General features: G+C 47.9%; 1 protein-coding gene across 5 annotated transcripts in view; it reads right to left on the bottom strand.

Annotated features, from left to right (window-relative positions):
* The window catches only part of ACACB (acetyl-CoA carboxylase beta), a 122063-nt gene that overhangs the window by 24835 nt on the left and 76416 nt on the right, over positions 1-20812 (bottom strand). For all 5 annotated transcript variants that reach the window (XM_082853242.1, XM_082853244.1, XM_082853246.1 and 2 more), the window contains 13 exons: positions 18176-18289; positions 17898-18011; positions 17228-17317; positions 14091-14209; positions 11245-11382; positions 10339-10438; positions 10135-10242; positions 6937-6993; positions 6658-6699; positions 4721-4936; positions 3129-3284; positions 2052-2255; positions 535-690 (listed from right to left, as the gene is read on the bottom strand). In XM_082853242.1, the coding sequence (XP_082709368.1) occupies positions 535-690; positions 2052-2255; positions 3129-3284; positions 4721-4936; positions 6658-6699; positions 6937-6993; positions 10135-10242; positions 10339-10438; positions 11245-11382; positions 14091-14209; positions 17228-17317; positions 17898-18011; positions 18176-18289 (1614 nt within the window). The remainder of the gene's footprint in view (positions 1-534; positions 691-2051; positions 2256-3128; positions 3285-4720; positions 4937-6657; positions 6700-6936; positions 6994-10134; positions 10243-10338; positions 10439-11244; positions 11383-14090; positions 14210-17227; positions 17318-17897; positions 18012-18175; positions 18290-20812) is intronic.

Genomic DNA, 20812 nt, shown 5'->3' with positions numbered 1-20812 from the left:
TCAAAGGCAGTGACCCCATCCTCTTCCTCATGGTCTATCTACCCTTAGAACGGTTCCTGGCATGTAGCCAGCACTTAATATAAGCATTAAAAAGACCAAAAGGAAGTGGTAAACAATTTGTCTTTAGTACGTGGAACAAGGAGTCACTTTTTCCTTCTTTCCATTCTCCTTTACCTTCCAAAGTTTCTATATTATATTCCTTTTTATCACTGGGATGAAATTAGGTTTGTTTTAGAAAAATATACTATGAAGTCATTCTCAATATTAGCTTCTTTTCCTTCACGAATACTGTGTTCTTTAGAGTGGGGTCTTCAGAAGAGTAACTAAGGGGAATTCCCTGGTGCCCTGGTGGTTGAGACTTGGTGCTTTCACTGCCGTGGGCCCAGGTTCAATCCCTGGTCAGGGAACTAAGATCCCACAAGCCGCACAGTGTGGCCAAAAAAAAAAAAGAGTAACTAAGGATGGGGGGTGTGGATGCCAGTGGAGTCCCTAAGGGGACCCTGGGCAGTGCTGAGTCTCAGCCTCAGGACTTGCCTGCCTGAACATTTCCGGGAAGTCATACACATAGGTGGTACCCAGGGACTGGGCCTGGAATCGCTTAGCCTGGAGCAGATCCTTGGTGACGTAGGGAGTATTGATCAGCATCCCGTGCTGGGGCCCTTGTTTGTTGCCGAAGGAGTGAAACATGATCTGGACCAGAAAGAAAGAAAAACAGAGAGTGAGGAGGGCAAGTCTCAGAGAACCACACTCCTGCCCAATTTATTTCTTCCCAGTCCTCAGTGAAAATGCAACGAGGGAATACTACTCAGCCGGAACAAAGAATGAAATAATGCCATTTGCAGCAACATGGATGGACCTAGAGATTATCATGCTAAGCGAAGAAAGTCAGAAAGAGAAAGACAAATACCATACGGTATCACTTATATGTGGAATCTAACATATGACACAAAGGAACTTTTATGAAACAGAAACAGACCCACAGACATAGAGAATAGACTGGTGGTTGTGAAGGGGGAGGGTGTGTGGGAGAGGGACGGACTGGGAGTTTGGGGTTAGTAGGTGCAAGTTATTATATATAGAATGGATAAACAACAAGGTCCTAGTGTACAGCACAGGGAACTATATTCAGTATTCTGTGATAAACCATAATGAAATAGAATATTAAAAAAATAATGTGTGTATATATATGTATAACTGAATCACTCTGCTGTATAGCAGAAATTAACACAACATTGTGAATCAACTATATTTCAATAAAAAATATAATGAGGGGAAGCATAGCACGTATCACATAACAAAGTGAGTGCCCGGGAGAGTAATCTCTTCTCTGCCACTGTGGGAAACAGATGTGGAGACACAGCTCCAAAACTGTAATTATCATACTACTAACACACACACACACACACACACCCCCCAAACAAACCAGAGTGCATGTAAAAATTGGTGAAACCCAAATAAGGTCTGCATTTGAGTTAATAGACTTGTCAAGACAGGAAGTGGACCAGTGTCAACTTCCTGTCTTGACAATGTCTCTGGTTAAAAAAGATGCTATCATTGGGGAAAGCTGGGTGAAGGGTACATGAGTATTCTCTGTCCTAAATTTTCTCCTCTGTGCTATTTTTGCAACTTTTTGAGAGTCTTTAAGTGTTTCAAAATAAAACGATTATATACATATACATGTAATCTACTACATGTATATATAGTAGTCAATAGGAAACTTGATTCATTTTACAAAAGTCTATTCCAAAACACGGTTGGGGAAAATACCATTTCCCTAACTGAACTAACTTGGGAACTGTATTATAATCAGCCGTAATACTCCACATCTTATCCCAAACATGGTTCTAGACTGGATTAAACTTTGGATTCAATCTCCTTCCTAAAGGACTGAACAACTGGGATTCAGAAGCTAACACGTTTATCATAAAACTCAGAGGAGCAGCCCCAGTCTGACACAGCAAAGCTTCCAAGTGCCATTTTAATCTACGTCTTGCTCTCCGGGCAGCCTGCCTCCACTTTGACTTGACCTCTGTGAGCCAGCCCGGCCTTACGTTTCCAGATCTGGGGTCGGTCACTTCTTTGTAGAGGCTGATGTCCAGGTAGTAGCCTGACTCGTTGGTGATGAACAGGCGGATGGGAACGGCGCGGTCGGTGGTGGTCTGGCGGATGTTGATCTTGACCTCAGCCTGGAGCACGCGGAGTTTCCACAACCGGCTGCCGTAGCGCATCACCATGGACCGCACTGACTCCTCAATCTGCAGCATACCACAGCAATTCAATTTCAGGACCCATTCCGCGCACACTCGTAATAGTTCTAGCTCTGATTATAACAGAAAGATGAGATATACTGAATGCAAAATGCACTGCATGTATATAGCAGAGCAATACGTAGCATGTATCCATTAACTCTAAGCTGATAATAATCAAAGGTATCATGCTAAGCATTTAAGCTCATTATCTCACTCTGCCCCCATCATTACTCAGAGAGGCTGGTATTTTTGTCCCCCACTGACAGATGTGGAAACTGAGGCTGGTAAGAGCTAGTGCCCCTATGTTACCCTGTCTTTCTCTCCATCATGCATCCCAAGCTTATGCATTTTCTTCTTCAAGGAACTATGTGAACTGGTGGAGCTGGGGAATCAGCATGGGCCTCTGCACCCCACACATGCCAAGCAGATGGACTAGAACTTCTTTCATCCAGAATCACCACCACAGACTCTGCCTGCTCGTGAAGAACCAGCCAATGGAGAATGGCTGAGCCACAGACCTCAGATTCTCACCCCCCTTCCCCCACCCACATGCAGCCCCCAACAGAGCCTGGAACTAGGGAGAGGACAAAATTTTGTTTTGTAAAGGACATTTTGGGCATCTGTGTCTTCCGAAACGTGAAGCGTACCCACGGAGGGGGAACATCCTTAGGGACAGTCCTAAGGGTGGTGGCTGAAAAACGGCTCTACAATTAATCGATGGAAGGTTTGTTCTCCACCTGCAGCAAGTGAGGCTCAGACATGCACATACGCATCCTGGAGCTCAGGTCTCGAGCACCAGGAGACGATACCCTGAAGCAGGAAGGTCCCAGTGAAGGTGAACCTGGAGCCTGGTGAGAGCCCCACCCCCAGAGGTGAGACCTTAGAGGGGTCCATGATGACGGTGGGCACGAAGTTGAGGAAGATGTGGTTGCAGTCGGTGCGCACGCTGGTGTTGTTGAACGCCACCTCCAGCTCGTCCATGGCCTCCAGAAGCAGCCGCTCGCCTTCGTTCTGCAGGTACTCGAAGGAGGCTTCCTGTCAAAGGGGGAGAGGGGCAGCCGCTAGGCCAGGGGCGCAGGGCCCAGAGAGTCAAAGGGAAAGGAGAGCATCCCCCTCCTCCAAAAGGCGTGCCAGGTCAGACAGCAGAGCCCTGCCTCCAGAGGTAACGGGATGTCCAAGGCTGTCTCGTGTATTCAGCACCTCTGTTATTTTCTGTATTCTGATGCTTTGACAGCTGGGCTTTGCTGACCCTGGAGGGACTGCCCCTCCCAGGTTAGCCAATTCCTAGAGCTTGTAAACAACTCAGCCATGAGCATGCGTTTCAGGCAAACCAACCAATCCAGACCCCACACCCCAACGACCTCCTTGTCAGGCTCTCACCCTCCAGGCCACTATCCACTGGCCCTAATCACCCCAGGGCCAGGTACCAGACAAGTAGAGACAGTCCCTATGCTCACAGCCTGCTGAAATTACTCAGGCTAGCCAGTCCCAAGCCTGCTCACCCTGCCTCACCCATTCCTTCCTGCGGAATCCACAATAAAGGCTCCTGTCCATGTATCCCCCCTCCCTCTGCCTCCTGAGCAGCCCTGGTGCTTCCCCATGTGGCCCCCACGGCTCAGCATGCCCCCTCCTCTTGGAATCTGTGATAAGAAATAAACCATCTTTTCGATCATAACTGTCTCCTGATCTGTCGGCCTTACCGTACCTGGATAATCATAAAAGCTATTAAAATATCTGGGTGACAGAGGCAGCAAAATACTGATTAGCTTAACATCCATCACTAGGGGATGTGTTCAAAAACATTACACACACAAGATATACATCCATGCAAGGGAATTGCATGAAGGAAATCATCTTCATTAACATGGAAAGAGGTCTACAGTGGAAAAACAAAAAAAAGCCTTTAAATGATTTGTCCAGCCTGAGCTCCTATCTGTAACATTACACCTACAACCCAGTCCCAATACATATATGGAGTTAGGCCTAGAAAGGGTCACCAACAGGGCTGACCCCTGAATGGCAGGATTCTGGTCCTTTTCCTTAATTTTTAAAAATATTTTCAGTATGTTTTGCAATCTTCACAATATAATCATGAATTACTTTTCTAAATGCAAGAAACAATGGGACGCAATGAGCGTACAAAAACATCCCCTTGACAAATCAGGGTATTTCTTTTCCATCCTCCCAATTCTCTCCTCATGCAGGGAGATCGCTGTGACAGAAGGAAGAATCCACAGGACAACAGACCACTTGAAAACAGACCATGAAAACAGACCACTTCATTTTCCACCTCCCACTCTGTCCCCAGACTGGAGGGTCAGTCACAAGGGCAGGGCTGTGGGTGCCCTGTGCACCCTGAGATCCCCAGAGTGCAGCCCAGGGCCTGACCCAGAGCAGGAACTCAACGAAGGCAAGGGCAGCACGTGAGTGACAAGTTCAGAGGGAGAAAGAAACACCCCATGACATCCTACCTTGGTGATCAGGTCCGAATGCCTGATGATGACGCGGATGAAGAACCTGTGGTCCGTGACCTCTGCGCCCTCTTTCACTCTGGCAGCGCCCAGGTACAAATGCATCTTGTGGTTGGCGCAGGGCATGGCAGTTATGTCAAAGTTACGCAACCGGCTGAGCTCCAGCTGGAAGGCCAGGGCCGGCTCCAAGTGACGGTAAATGCGATCTTCTGCAAACTGTGGGCCGACCAGAGAGAGAAAACAGATGGACACACAGACACAGGTGGCGTTGGACACTGGGGCTGCGTGCCTGCTTGATCCACGCCCTGTCCTGCAGATCCCTGGTGTTCGCGGGTTTAGAACTCAGGAATGAAGCATTCATGATGTCTTCTAATTGGGAGCTCAAGAGATTTGGGACTTTGTGATGGTCCAGAGGAGAGCCACGAGCATGGAACCTTGTGCTGGCATAAGCCTCTTGGCCACAGGGAAGCCCAGCTAGTCCCCAGCACCTGCTGGCACCACCAGGCTGTTCTCTATCTGCCACCACACAGAGTATTTCTCAAGAAGTCACTAAGCCTTAGCTTCCTTGTGGAAATCGGTCCTCAGAAGGAGGCGACTGACAGTGCTGGAGACTGAAGAGAAAATGAAGAAGCTGAAGAAAGGATGCGTAACTAGGAAAGTAAGGCTTTGGATAAATTAAAATACTGTTTAGTGGAGACTGGATTTGTGCTGGGACCAAGCCCACCTGTTCTAGAATAAGGATGAGCAAACTTTTTCTTAAAAGGCCAGAGGACTGATGGAGTATACGGTCGGTCACAACTGCAGTCCACCTTCCGAATCCGCGGGTTCTGCATCCGCGGACACAACCAACTGTGATGATTCCATCCATGGTTGGGTGAATCCACGAATGTGGAATCCGTGAACTTGGAGGGCCAACTGTACTCGATTCAGCTGCTGGAGCAAGAAAGCTACAGGAGACAGTAAGTGATTAATGGGTGTGGCCTCCGTCCCAATCAAACTGTGGTTATAAAAACAGGGGGCTGGCCTGCAAGCCATAGTTTGCCAACCACTGTTCTGGAAGAACATAAGAAAAAGAGGTTGGCCAAATGTCCATTGACAGATGAATGGATAAAGAAGGTGTGGCACATATATACAACAGAATATTACTCAGCCATAAAAAGGAACGAAATTGAGTTATCTATAGTGAGGTGGATGGACATAGGGTCTGTCATACAGACTGAAGTAAGTCAGAAAGAGAAAAACAAATACCGTATGCTAACGCATATATGTGGAATCTAAAAAAACAGTACTGATGAACATAGTGGCAGGGCAGGAATAAAGACGCAGACGTAGAGAATGGACGTGAGGACACGGGGAGGGGGAAGGGTAAGCTGGGATGAAGTGAGAGAGTGGCACTGACATATATACACTACCGAATGTAAAATAGATAGTTAGTGGGAAGCAGCCGCATAGCACAGGGAGATCAGCTTGGTGCTCTGTGACCACCTAGAGCAGTGGGATAGGGATGGTGGGAGGCAGGCTCAAGAGGGAGGGCATATGGGGATATATGTATATGTATGGCTGATTCATTTTGTTGTACAGTAGAAACTAACATAACATTGTAAACAATTATACTCCAATAAAGATATTAAAAAAAAGAAAAGAAAAGAAAAAGAGGTTGGGAGAACCGTCTTACAGAGTTACACCGGCAAGTACAAAAAGTATCCAGGTGAGACAGAAACCTGTAGTGAAGGCTGAAAGGGAGGGAAACGTGGGGTCTGAGCTCCACAGAGCAACACAGGGCTCTCACTGGAAATACCAGCCCAGAGGAAGGCTGGAATCTACACAAAAGTTGCATGTTCTAGAATATGGGACACCACAAGGACTAAGAACCATATTCTTGCTGAATATCAAATCTCCCAGGGAAGCCAGAACCAGTTCATTGCTCTTCACCATACCTCGTCTCTTGCTCTGAATGTGAAAAACTTGGGAAATTCTTTCTGCAAAAAGAAATCCATATGAAAGACAAATCAAGCAAGACTCATTTAAATATTTATAGACCTGTTCTGTGATTTTTAACCCTAACCCAGTCCACTTCTAGAATGAATCGTTTGGAAAGCCACCTCTTCTCTAGGGACTGATTTTTTTCCACCCCAATCTACATAGTAAACATCAAACAAATGGCACCCAGTCTTGAAGAATGCGAAAAACTCAGATGCGCTGAGAATCGGACTGACCTCTTGGGCAATCAGGAACGTAATTCTTCGGAGTCCATACTCCACAAGGATGTTTTTCTGCATTAAAAACCAAAAACACAGTGGGATCATATTTGGCCACAAAAAGGAATGATATATGTCACCACCCGGATCAACCTTGAAAGCATGCCGAGTGAAAGAGGCCCGTCCCCAAAGACCTCAGAGTGTATGAAATTCCATTTATCCCATTGATAGGAAACACCCAGAACAGGCCAATCTATAGAGACAGAAAGTACATTAGCGGTTGCCTAGGGCAGGGGAAAGGGTTTGGGGTGGAGGGAACGTGGGGTGACTGCTAATGGGTATCTTGGTGGGAGTGGTGAAAATGTTCTAAAACATAATGATCATAATGATGGCTACACAACTCTGTGAATACATAGTAGTCCCTTCTTATCCATGAGCTGTACGTTCCAAAATCCCCAGTGGATGCCTGGAACCACAGACAGTACCAAACGCTATACATACTACGTTTTTTCCTATATATACATACTTCTGATAAAGTTTAATTTATAGATTAGGCACAGTAAGAGATTAACAATAATTATAACAAAATAGAACAATTACAGCCATATACTGTAATAAAAGTTACGTGAATGTGGGCTCTCAAGATATTTTCCTGTACAAATTTAATGCCTTTTCCGTCTTAACTAGGCACTTATCACTCACTGTGGCCGTAATGTTTGCAATTTAGGGCGTGACAGCAAAATTAGCACACATTTCTTTTCTCCTCGTTCACAATTTCATGGATAGAAGACTTGGTTTTACCATAGATCTTAGCAACTCAGCATACATTTTTTTTCCTTCCTTATTAAGTCAAGAATTTTCACCTTTTCATTTAAAGGAAGCACTTGACAGCTTCTCTTCGGCATGTCCGAGTTGCCAGCATCACTTGTGCTTTGGGGGCATAATTAAGTAAGATAAGGGTGACTTAACATGAGTACTGCAACACCATGACAGTTGATGGGATAACCGAGCTGACTACTAAGTGACTAACGGGCGGCTACGCTTGGACAGAGGGATGATTCACATCCGGGCAGGACGGAGCAGGATGGCACACAACTTAAAACTTACAAATTGCTTAAACTTAAAAATTTCTGGAATTTTCCATTTAAGACTGCGGTGGACTGTGGGAAACTGAGACTGCAGAAAACAAAACTGCAGAAAAGGGGACTACTGTACTGATAAGCACTGAATTGTACACTTTAAATGGGGGAATGGTGTGCTAAGTGAATTATATTCAGTAAAGCTATTAATATATACATACATATTACATATATATACATGTATCTCTTAACATTTCATGAACTCTTTAATGAAATTGGTGGGATGGGGCACTGCTGTATTTAAAAAAAAAAGATGACAAGCTGAATAAAAAAGCCTGACACAAAAAAGTACAAACCATATGCTTTAGTTTATACAGAACTCTAAAATAGACAAAACTAATCTCTACTATTAGAAGTCAGGCTACTGGCTGGTTATCTCTGGCGGGGGAGACGTAGTGATGGGAAGAGGCTCAAGAAGGGGCCAGAGCAGTCATTTCTTGATCTGAATGTTGGTCACACTTGGGAATTCCCTGTGCAAATTCATCAGGCTGTACATTAATGATTTGTGCACTGCTGTGTATATTCAACTTCAGTCAAAAATTACCCAAGGAAAGTACTAAACTGTTTTTAGTTGCTCCCTAAACGAAATAAATACTATTCTGTATAGTTCTCTGGGGAAAGGAAAAACACCCAGAAGACCAGAAAACAAGGATATTTTTAAATTTCTCCATGTGATAAGGAAAATTACTAGGAGAAATGAAGAGCCTTAGCCCATTTCAGAAAGAGGTAAGGCACTTAACAGAATGCAGGTTGCAAAGAAAACAGGAGAAATTGGAAAATGAAGAGGATTCTACTGGGAGCCTGATTACTGTTCTCAATTAAAGGTGTGCGTGAATGTACAGGTGTGCGTGAATGTACAGGTGTGTGTATGTGTCTGCGAATGTGTACGTATGTATCTTCTTAGTGCAAAAGTTTTTAAATAATATAGAAATATGTAACATTAAAATGTCTTCCACTCTCCTGGTAGGTGTATATTCTGCTAACTTTCCTCTCTTTGGTATGCTGTATATAAACACTTATTTGTACAGAGACACATACGTTTAATCTTTTCTAGTTCATGCATATCCTCCTGGGTCGATATGTAGAGAACTGTCTCCTTCCCACACACAGCCACGTTGCCCCCCATAGCACGGCTGTTCACAGGTGATTCTGACACCCCTCCACTGCCCCCTCGGGGGAAGAACCACCAAGTATCTTGAGCCTCCTCTGATTTGGTTAGGGGGCAGGCAAACTGCCAACAGCTCAAACGTTGCCTTATCTAAGCCATGGGATGCCAAGCTCAAAGTCCAGTAAGGACATCAGCTCTGTTAAGAAACAGGCTAGAGGGAAATATACCACAGTCACTGCCCTGGATGGTGGGGCAAGCTTTTCAGATCCGTCCGCCCCTTCAACATTTTCTACAATGTACGTCGTTACACTGTTGATTAATCAATCACATAAGGCTGAGTACATCACTAACAATAATGTCCCTAAGCTTTCATGGCATCATCCGTGCATTTTTCACCCAACACCTCCTGCCTAGGAAGCACCAGGCCAGGTCCTCTGAGGGACACCAAGTCAGAGGAGGTAAGAGGTGTCCCTCCCACCAGAATAACATGGGGGATACAACACATGTACAGATAAACACACTACAAAGCGACAGCCGAAAATTTCCAAGTGTTCTTAAAGTTGAGACCAAGTCAGGAGGGTAAAGAACTAACAGCTATACAGTGTGCCTGGCAGATGTGATTAATGTATGAGCTTAAGTGTCCCATTTTACAGATGGGAAAACTTAAGGATCAGAGAGATAAAGTAACCTGCTGGAGGTCACACAGCACCTGCCCCATAGTTCTACTACCTACACTTGCCAAGCTGCTCCACATCTGTCTGCAGCTGGGGTCATTAAGCATATGTAACAGCTGTCCCTACTGCTGGGTAAGAGTCCATGCCGGCAATGGACACCACATGTTTATAAAACCAACCCACAGGTATATGCGTACATGGTTGTTTATGTAAGTGACTTGGGCACATGGACACCTCACCAAGAGAGCCCTTCCTCCTTCTCCAGGGACCCAGAACCAGAGGCTGCCCAGCACACCTTGGACTGAACGAATGTCCGGAAAACAGGCACCAGCTGCTCGTCCTCCAGGTAGTCTGCGTACTGGATGGCCACGTTCAGGATGTGGATCGGCTCTTCTCGGAGGCTCTGGGAGAGAAAACCAAGGGTAGGCAGTAGAACGGCCCAGGTGGCCACTGCCCCAGCCCGTCCCCTCCTCGGCTTGCTCCCTGCTCAGACACTCACCTTGCCGTCATCCTCGGAGTACAGGGAAGTACGGACCTTGCTGAAGAGAGGAACGTCCTTAGGCACGTTGGCAAAGCAGGAAATGACCTCATCAAAGTTCCTGGAGGCACGGAGCAGAGAGGGAGGGCTGAGGGGCCGCTGCCCCACAAGGCGATAGGTCAGGCCTGACCCTCACTCTTTCCCAACCACCACTCTGCAAGCACATCCAAGTCTGTGCAGAATTCCTGTGGCTCCTGACTAGGTCCAAGGCACCATCGATGGGGTCTTTCCCAAAAGGGAAGGATGAACCTATGTGATTTGAGATGCTGAATAAAAGAAATGATTCCCAACACTTTGGGGGCATGGCTGGGGTCCCCCTTTTACTGGCCGGTAGACCCTTGCAACCTCATCTCACTCCTCTGAGTCAACTGAGGATAACAAAAGTAACCACTACACCTCCCAAGGCTGCTGCAAACATAGATAATCCAAGCACGATGCATAACATACAGGACCAAGTTGAAAAAAGGGCAACGACGCTGACATTTCTGAGCACGTTATTTACATATTAACTATAGCTTAAATACAATATTTTATATGTATTATCTCATTTAATTTTCCTTGTGACCCTACGAAGTAAGTCCTTCTCTTATGCCCATTATACAGATGAGAAAACGAAGGTACAGAGAGAAATCATTTGTTCAGAGTCTTATAGTCAGGAAGCAGTGCAGAGCCAGAATTCAAGAGCAGGAGGTGCTGACACAAAAGCCCACGCTTTTGATGATATTATTATTCTGTTATTATTAACTCGCCGTGCCATGTGTCTGGGCCACCCCCACCTGTGTGTGCAATGAATGGGTGGGGGTCAGGGGAAGCTCACTCAACCCCTGTGCATGGGGTGTTCTGGGGAGACTGAGCCACACTGGGTACCTGGTGAAATCCTCGAATCTCTGGAAGGCAACCATGGCCCCCATCCGCTGGGACTTGGGGGAGAAGCCACTGTCCATGAAGAGCTCCGTGCTGTGCCTCAGCAGTTCAGGGTTGGTGATGCTGATGGGTACGGCCATCCTGCAGAGGAGTGGGAAGGAGGGGGTGAGGCAGCCACCCGTGGATCTAGCCCCAAGAGCTGTTCCTGCCCTGGAAGCTTCGGTGAGCCAGCGCCACATTAGAGCCTTCTGAAAGAGGGGGGCTTAGAATCGGGGTGGAAGGGACGGGGTAGAGCGACAGGGGCTGGGGAGTCTCATCTGATTCCTCAGGACCTGGTATAGAGCAAGAGCTCCACACGTGAATGAATAAATGAATGAACGGTACGTGCATGCATGCAAGTCCAATTCCAACATGGTCGCCTGATAAATCCATAGTAGTGAACTCAGCCCAGAGTAAGAATGCACTCAGCGCCAATTCCTCCTGGAGAGCCCCAGCCCCCGGAGGCTGGGGAAGGGCCAGCCTTGGTTCTGAAAGACATCCCAGGCCTCTGCTCCCCTAACCCCTCCCCTCCATCAAACCCGCCCTACGGACAGGGCCAGAAGCCAAAACTGACCCCCAGGCCAGCAGCCCACTGGAGTTTAGGTGGCCATTGCCCCCAGAACTGGCTGCACACCAGGGGCAAATCCAAATGGGTCCCCCGGGGAGTTAGGATAGGGCCCCGGAATCAAGCAAAGGAGGGGCTGCTCATCAGATGGGGGCAGAAGAGAGTCAACAGAGCAGGCCTGAGTTGCTCTCCTGGAAAAGGGACGTATTGCAAGGCCGGCCCTTGGCTGGCGTCCAGGAAGTTGGGGCTGCCCCCTTCCCTAAATGATGAGGGAGGCTCACTGCGCCCCGTTGCTCGTACAGCGTGGTTCACGCTGAGCTTTCCTTCTGGACTCTAGGAGTTGGTACATGCTCAGCAGAGGGTGCCCACGGGACCAGCTCCCTGTGAAAACCCTGGGCGCTGAGCCTGTAGCCCGCTGCTGGACGACACTGCACACACACCATCACAGCTCCCTGCTGGGAGAATGAAGCATGTCCTGGGTGATTCCACTGGGAGAGAACTCTTGGGACCTTGCGCTGGCTTCCTCTGAACTTGACCCCGTGCCCCTTTTCCCTTTGCTAATTGGGCTTTGTGTCTTTCATTATAATAAATCACAGTCACAAGCATGAATATACTGAATCCTGGACATTTTCCTAGTGAATTCTAGAAACCACGGATGCTCTTGGGGACCCCCAATCCAGGTGGGGCAGGGCCTGTGTGTGCCTTCCTGTTGGATACCCCTGAAAGCATCCGCCAGGTCCCCTGCTCCCAGACAGCTGAAGGCAGGGGTAACACACTGGTGTGGCGGCACGGGCTGAATTCGGCCCACAGATGGACCTGTGGCTCCAGACAGACGCTGGTGCACGCATCACTTTTAATATATTCCTTATACACTGACTACCTGTCCACACTGAAAAGCTGAGGATTTGATTTTCTTTTTAAAGCCTAGCTTTCCTGCTTCTCTTGGCAAAAACATGGAAAGGTTTGGCCTCACCCGCTACTTTTCTGGAACTAGGACAACAGCCCCTCAGGCATGGCCGTGTTCTTGAGTTCCCCCGCTCTGGCCATGCTCAGCGCCCCCTGGGCCTGGACCTAAGTCCTGCTGGCCTCTCGCCTGACCTCTCCTCTGGTCTCACGACCCAGTTCACAACGTGCCTGGCTCTACAGACACAGGTGTGGAGGGTCCAGCCAGGCCCTGCTGGGCGGTGAGACCTCACCCCTCATGACCTTCCCAGAGGCCTGCAAGAGCAGGGCTGTGGAGGCAGCTGAGGCCACAGGTCCCAAGTAAGCTCCTGGCCCTCCCAGCCGACAGCAATGGCAAGGGCCTGAGACAGTCGGGGAAGCCCGCTAGGGTCCTCAACGTCTCCCTGGCTGATAATAACACCCTGTGTCTATACTGAGGGTCACAACCAATAACCTGGACAGCCGTGTAAGTTCTTGCAAGAAACAAGGCGTGAGTGACCCCCGGCCTTCAGAGGGCGGCCCCCCTTTCCTAACGGGGTTGAACTGCTGTGACAATGAAATCCAAAGGGAAAGAATTCCTCCTCAGGGGCGGACAAGTTCAAAAGTTCTTACACCACCCCTCCCACAGACCCCCAAAATGATTCCAGGCCCCCAAAGAGTCAGTCCCCTTTTCTCTCAATTGGGAAAATGTCACAATTCTTTTTTGGGGGTGGGGAATAAGTCTGAATGAAATAGAGTGTGGAAGCACTCAGCATAGAGCCCGACCCACGTCATGCCATCGGACAGTAATAACAGTATCAGTCATGATCTTCAAAGGGACCCTTAATATTCATCAACTTTCTGCACGCCAGACACAGCCCTGAATGCTGTCTTTGCCTTATTTCACTTACTTTTCATCATGGTCTTGGACAACTCTGTCCAATAGAACTTTCTGCATGACAGAATGTTCTAGAACCACAACGTCCAACATGGCAGCCACAAGTCACATGTGAGCTTGTGGCTAGTGCACACTTTGAATGCAGCTGGTACAACCGAGGAACTGAATTTTTAATTTAACTGTAATGCGTTTTAATTTCAATATCCCACAGGTGGGCAGTGGCTACCGGAGATAAGCACTGGGCTATCTCCATTTTACAGACGAGAGAACAAAGATGGGGGGAGATGCCAGGGTGGGGAAGTGGTGCACCTGACGTCTTCCCAGCAGTTCCCAGACATCCCTGCTGGGTCCCTCCAGAAACAGGGCTACAGTGGTCAGGGAGAAAGGCAGCACAAGCTGGCCCCCCAGGTGGGTACCACTCTGTACCGGTTTGGGTGGGAGGAGGGCAGCATGAACTGGAATTCCACCACGCAGGTGCCGTCCCGGAGCTGCCGGTGCTGCAGGCTGGTTAACTCGTAGGCGATGTAGCCCCTCCGCACATAAACCTAATGAAACAGAAGCACAGCTGACGGAGTGCCCTCAACACCTGAGAAAACTCAGGCTGAAGGGTCCCAGAAACGATCTTGAAATATGATCCCTAAAGTGGTAGCTAACAGCAAATTTGCTCACTCTTCAGGATGCTACTTTCTCTGCAAAGGACCAGATAGTAAATATTTCAGGCTTTTGTGGAATATATCTTTATCACAACTACTCAAGTCTGCTGTTGTAGGGACTTCCCCGGCGGACCAGTGGTTAAGACTCCACGCTTCCACTACAGGGGGCATACATTCGTGCCACTGACAGTACGTAAATGAGCGGGCATGGCTGTGTTCCAATAAAACTTTATTTACAAAACCAGGCAGTGGGCCAGATGTGGCCCACGGACTATAGTTTGCTGACCCCTGCTCTAGAGTAACACTGTCCAACAGAAATACAACACAGGCCACGTAGGCAATTTTAAATCAATTTCAGATTTTTCCAGTTGATACTTAAAAAAAGGCAAGAGGTTAAATATAATTTTAATAATATATTTCATGTCATCCCCAATACCTAAAACATTATCATTTCAACATGTAATCAATTTAAAAAAATTAAGATATTTTAAATTCTTTCTCCATACTGAGTCTTTGGAATCCAGTGTGTATCTTACACTTCAAGCACAGCTCAATCAGACTGGCCACACTGCAAGTGCTCAAAAGCCATGTGTGGCCAGTGGCTGCCATATTGGACCACATGGTTCTAGAGTCTAAGCATTGGGAATTTTTTTAATTGAATAGGGAAGCCAGGGACTGTGCAGCAAAAGTTAACACAGCAGGCCTAATTGCTATCCTTTGAAAGGCCTGCTTGCAAGGTTGGCCTTTTGCTAGCAACTAAGAACCCAGATTTAGGGAGGATTCCCACCATTCCCAGATAAGAATGGTTGACGTTGCCTAATCTATGCAAACAGTACGATTTATGTTGAACATGTGTTTTCTTCCTGGGGTTTAGAATTTTGGTATGTGTCAGGCAGAGAGTGCCTATGTGACCAGCCCCCAATAAAACTGTGGGTGTTAAGTCTCTAATGAGCTTCTGTGGTAGACAACTTTTACATGTGTTGCCACAATTTGTTTCTCAAGGAATTAAAAGTGCCTGGAGGACCACTGGAAGCTTGTGCATGGTGTCCTCTGGCCTTCACCCCATGAGCCCTTTCTCTCTGCTGACTGTGCTTTGTATCCTTTTGCTGTAATAAACCACAACTGTGAGCACATCTATATGCTGAGTCCTGGAGTCTTCCTAGAGAATCAGTGACCCTGGGCATGGTCTGGGAGGACCAGACACATTTTAAGCGGGGACAAAACTCTACACAACTCAAGAGGCCAAGTGAAAAACCTTATGTTTACAATGCTCATCGTGAGTCGTGAAGAAAAGGTTGGATTCTATTCAATAAAACTGCCCAACCAAGTGATGGAACGTGTTAAGAAAGCATCCTAGAAAAATCACTAACAGAAATAAATGGGATTCAGCACTTTATTAAGTGGGGAAGGTGGGCTGCTGCTTTCTATCTGACTTAGGACCCCTAGACTTAGGACCCCCTAAATAGGACAGGTGTTTGGATGATGGGTGACAGTGGTGATCAATACTCACATCTGATGCTTACTCATCCTGTGAGGTCAGCATTACTATCCTTATCTAAAGTACAAGAATCTAAGAGTCCAGAGAAGGAAAGCAACTTGCCAGAGGTCACACAGCTTGGACCTTTGCACACGCCACTGACTGGAATCTCTCTGCTTCTCCCTCCCACAAATTCCTACTTGCTCTTCAGACACTTTCATGTTACTTTCTCATCAAAGTCTGAGTCGAACCTCCTGGTAAGGTTAAGTACTGCTGTGCAATTCTCATCATGGCCTGCATTTTCCCTCTGTGGCCCTATCACATGTATAATTAAAGAAATACTGAGTGCGTGTCTCTCCCCAGCCAGAGAGGCTCCACTAAGGCAGAGACTATGGTTATTCTCTAATGTATCCCCAGCAGCTGGAATACAGTAGGTCTCAATAGTTACTGGTGAAAACTGAAGACGGGGGGAAAACACTTGGTAGCTACTTAAGAGCTGTATTAGGTCTCACTGCTGCGAACAAAGAGTGGGGCCTGGAGGGGTTCTTGGAGTCGAAACCAGGGGAGGGGTAAAAATTGCAGGCCCAGAGACACTGGCTGTAACATGCTTACAAGCCCAAAATAGTCTCCATGGAGACCCAGTCAACCTTCTGGCATCAGGATGGGTGACCCATGGGGTCTAAAAGATGGCAGAAGAGTGGGCACCACAGGGGACTGAGACTCCAAGTTCAGAGGGTAAAGAAATGAGGAGAAATCACCAGGGGAAGACGGTCAAGTTGAAAACACCCATCATCTCATAACTCCTTGAAAGGATTCTGAAAGAGCAGATGGAACGTCGTGATGTCCTGAAATTAACCAAACACCTCTCAGCCCCTGAATTCAGGAAGACCAGAGCGGAAGCAGACAACCTGGCTCTAATCCAGGTTTTGCCACTGCTGGTGTTCATCTCTGCCTGACACACAGGGAGGTCACCTTAAACTGTCACCTAGGCTCCTTCCGGCTCTCATAGTTCCAAGTGGAAAAGTCTTTCAAAGGTATCTAAGGCAGGTGAGTTGGAAAGTTTGGATGAAGTGCCTCAGACTTGGCCCTTGGGGGTTCATATTTAACTGTGCCTGGTCCGGAGGAGGCTAGAATGGCACACAAGATAGCAGGGCTTACCAGCAAGGACTCTGGACTAAGACAGACCTAATGTGAATCCTGGTTTTGCTACTTCCTAGCTGTGTGACCTTGAGCAAGTTGCTTCACCTCTCTGAGCCTCCGTTCTCTTCTCCGTGAGACAGGTGTAAGTAACAGGACCTACCTTGTACAGAGAATGATAAGATCACGTTTGCCAGGCACGTGGTCCAGGGTCAGGCATGTGGCAGGCGGGTAGTGGATGTTAGGACCGGCATGGTCAGTACTGGTGCTGTTACGGGGGCCTCTCTCCTACTTACCTCCAAGGATGCCATGCAGACGACTTTGTTAGCATGATAGAAGAAAGTGGGCAGGACGTCAAATATGGTCGTTTCTGAGAGTATTAATTTCTACAGAAAATGGAAGTGGGAAAAAGAAGGAAAAGGGAATGTTAACGAGTTCTAACCAGCAGTCAGATAAGCAGGAGGGATGGGGGCAGGGAAGGAGGCTGGTCGTATTGTTATCACAAAACGTTGCCCATTTCCCAGGCCCACGAGATCTGAACATGGAGGCAGTTCTGGGGTGACTGCTCCCAGGGCTCCCAGTTCCAGATGTGGAGGGGGTGCCTGGAAGCCTGTGAATGAGGCAGATTTAGGAGGTGGGGGAGCCCTGGGAAGATGAAGCCATGACCCAACCATGTGAGTGCTCCCAGCTTCCAATAAGCTCCACGACACATGAACTTTTAACATCACACCTCTGGGGAGAGCCTTGCTGCCTGAGGCTCTGTCCATCCTGCAGGACTCAACCTCTCCCAGAGCCTCCCCTGGGCAGCCCTGGCCACACTGGACTAAACCACTGGAGTTGGCAGCTGTGCCTTGCACCCGAGTGCCAGCCCATCGAGGGAAGGGGGAGCCCGCTTCCACACCCCCAGGCCCCACGTGGGCCATGGCGTATGCTCTCCGCCAAGTACATGGATGGAGGTGGCCTCACCTTGAGGTTTTCCGGGCAGAACTGGTGGCCATACATATCGATGGCAGACAGGAAAATGGACTCCACCTGGTTGTGCCTCAGCTCATAGGAGGGGAGGTGGGAGGCAATCAGGACCTGCAGGGGGAGGGGACAGAGGGGCTGGGGTGAGCCATCCTCATGGGGAGGAGCCAAGGGGCGGGTCCTGCAGCAGAGGGGACATGCACGGTGGGGGCCGCGTGTGGGGAAGGGCGGCACCCTGTGACGTCATGCACGGTGGGGACCACGGCTGGCGACCCTACCTGCCTGGCTCTGAGGGCCACTTTGCAGTGCTTGCTTTTGCTCAGCTGAGTGAGTTCGCTGAGGATGGAGGTCAGCTCATCTGACAGGGAAGGGTCTGGGCCACAGAGCTCATCCTTCGGGGGAGAGAAACAAAATCCAAATGGCTCTCTGTTCTACAGAAGGAAACAGGCCAGCATTCACCCTTGGCCAGGGGGGTGGGGGTGTGGCTGCCCCCGCAAACCTGCACAGTGTGATACACATACCCTTGGCCACTCTCCACCAAGTACCCCCCTATTCATTCACTCTCCCATTCATCCACCCCAAAACATGCCCTAAATTCCTGGCATGAAGAAAAAGACAACAAAGTCTCTGCCTGCATCACTGTTAATGGCCGGCACTTATCAGGTACTTACTATGGCCGGGCAAGCAGCTAGACCCTTTCCACTCATTTCCTCAAATGCCCCCAACCCACTGACAAGTTACTATATGATTCCCATTTTACAGATGAGGAAACTGAGGCTCGGAGAGGCAACGCGCCTTGCCCCAAGGCTACCAAGCACGTGCGAGGCAGATCCACATTTGAACCCAGGGCTCTCCTGTCGCTATGGCCTCTTTCCTCTAAACGTTGTTGCCTGACTTATGGAGCTCAGTTTCAGAGAAGAGGGATGAGGGGAAATAGAGGCAGGTATGAACAAAGAGTAAGGGCCACATGGGAGGCTTTGGTGAGGGTGTGTAAGCTACCCTCCAGGAGCCCCAGTGTGAGGGGAGCATCTAGGGCCTGGAGAGGTCAAGGGAGGCTTCCTGCAAGAGAGAAGATCTAGAGGTGGAACTTGCAGAAGAGGCAGGGATGAGGGTTCCTACGTGCATCCCTCCTCTCTGCTTCTGAACAAGGGACCTTTCTGCTGGAGACCAGGGCCGCATGCGACTGGTCTTTGCAACTCCTCTTATGCCCTAAATGCAAGAAGGGCTTGGTAATGGCTCAGAGCTTATACTCCCTCAATACCCACAGAGACAGAACAATGAATGCTGGGAATCTGAATGCCTGGGCATCACACCCCCGCTTCCTTGCACCAGGCCGTTCTCCAAGTGGTCACCAGGTGGTGGTGCCAGGGGTCATTCTTTTCCGCATCTGCATTTTCCTAATTAGAATGAGACCACACTGTTTTTACAGTCAGAAAATTTTTTTTTAACATATTAATATTTCACACTTGTACACAAACACATAGCATGTCAGTGCTGAAGAAATCTCGTGGGAAATTATTCTAAACTTTCTCTCCCTCCCAAATTCTGATTTGCTTTATCAAGTGGCGGTGGCATTAGTCTCCATCATTCCACCAGCCTGTGACTCCAAGGATAGCACAGAACGTAGGCACTGTCCAACAACCAGGCTAGTGGTTTTCTAAGAGAGGAAAGACTCAGGAGTTCCCTGTGGCCTAGTGGTTAGGATACTGGGCTTTCACTGCTGTGGCCTGGGTTCAATCCCTGGTTGGGAAAGATCTTGCAAGCCGTGTGGCATGGCCAAAGATAGGAATAAAAAATAAATAAGAGAGGAAAGACTCAAGACAAGTTTTGTATGAAAAATTTTAAAATCTGGCCACCACACTCTACACACAAAAGTCTAAAATACTCTCTCTCTTTCTTATTAACTTTTGTGAAGTGGTCCCATGGTGTATATTTTAGTTCACAGCATCATGTTTTGTTTTCTCTGTTTTGTCATTAGCAAAGTCCTATAACCACTGAATTGATGTTCAGAAATGAGGTTTCCTGTAAAGACTCAAAAAAATTTCATTTCCAAGTAATCACTCAATTAACAAGTCTTTGCTCAAAATCTCCAAAGCATCAAATACCGTCAAATGCAAAGAACTCACCATTTTCTAGCAAATGGAAACAAGAGAGCCAGAAGAATAATGAATCTCACATACAACCCCCAAACCACACCTGCTACAACATTTTTAGCCTCCTTCACCAAGAAGCCCCTGGCAGTGCCCTAGGTCTCTGATCTGGGGGCCATTCCACCAGGCCGTCCTCTTCCCCAGGCCATCCTCTGATGAACATTATTTTTAAGAACTTCACGCCCAAAAGAGAGTTATTATGTACACAAAGAATAGCAAACAGCAGAATAACCCACAGACCCAAGCCCTGGCCTATGAACAAATGGTGAGTGGACTGTAATAAATTATAGGCATCCTTTGTTTTACAGACACTCACACTTAAGAAGACTCCATCCAAAGGAGGTACTTTGAGAAAAGGGTTATATTATTTTAGCAATGAAATTCCCCCCAAGACTAGATATGTCCTTGGTCTTAAGTTCCCAATCCTGGCTGCATATTGCAATCACTTGGGGATCCTTCCTCCCAAATTTAATTTTTTTTTAAATTTTATTTATTTTTGGCTGCATTGGGTCTTTGTTGCTGTGCGCGGGCTTTCTCTAGTTGCAGCAAGCGGGGGCTACTCTTCGTTGCGGTGCGTGGGCTTCTCACTGCAGTGGCTTCTCTTATCGTGGAGCACGGGCTCTAGCCACGTGGGCTTCAGTAGTTGTGGCATGCGGGCTCAGTAGTTGTGGCTCGCAGGCTTCAGTAGTTGTGGCGCATGTGCTTAGTTGCTCCGTGAAATGTGGGATCTTCCTGGACCAGGGAATGAACCCGTGTCCCCTGCAC

Source organism: Leucopleurus acutus (assembly GCF_964270905.1).
Source record: "Leucopleurus acutus genome assembly, chromosome: 13".
Lineage (NCBI taxonomy): Eukaryota > Metazoa > Chordata > Mammalia > Artiodactyla > Delphinidae > Leucopleurus > Leucopleurus acutus.
This window is presented reverse-complemented; position numbering and strand designations above follow the sequence as displayed.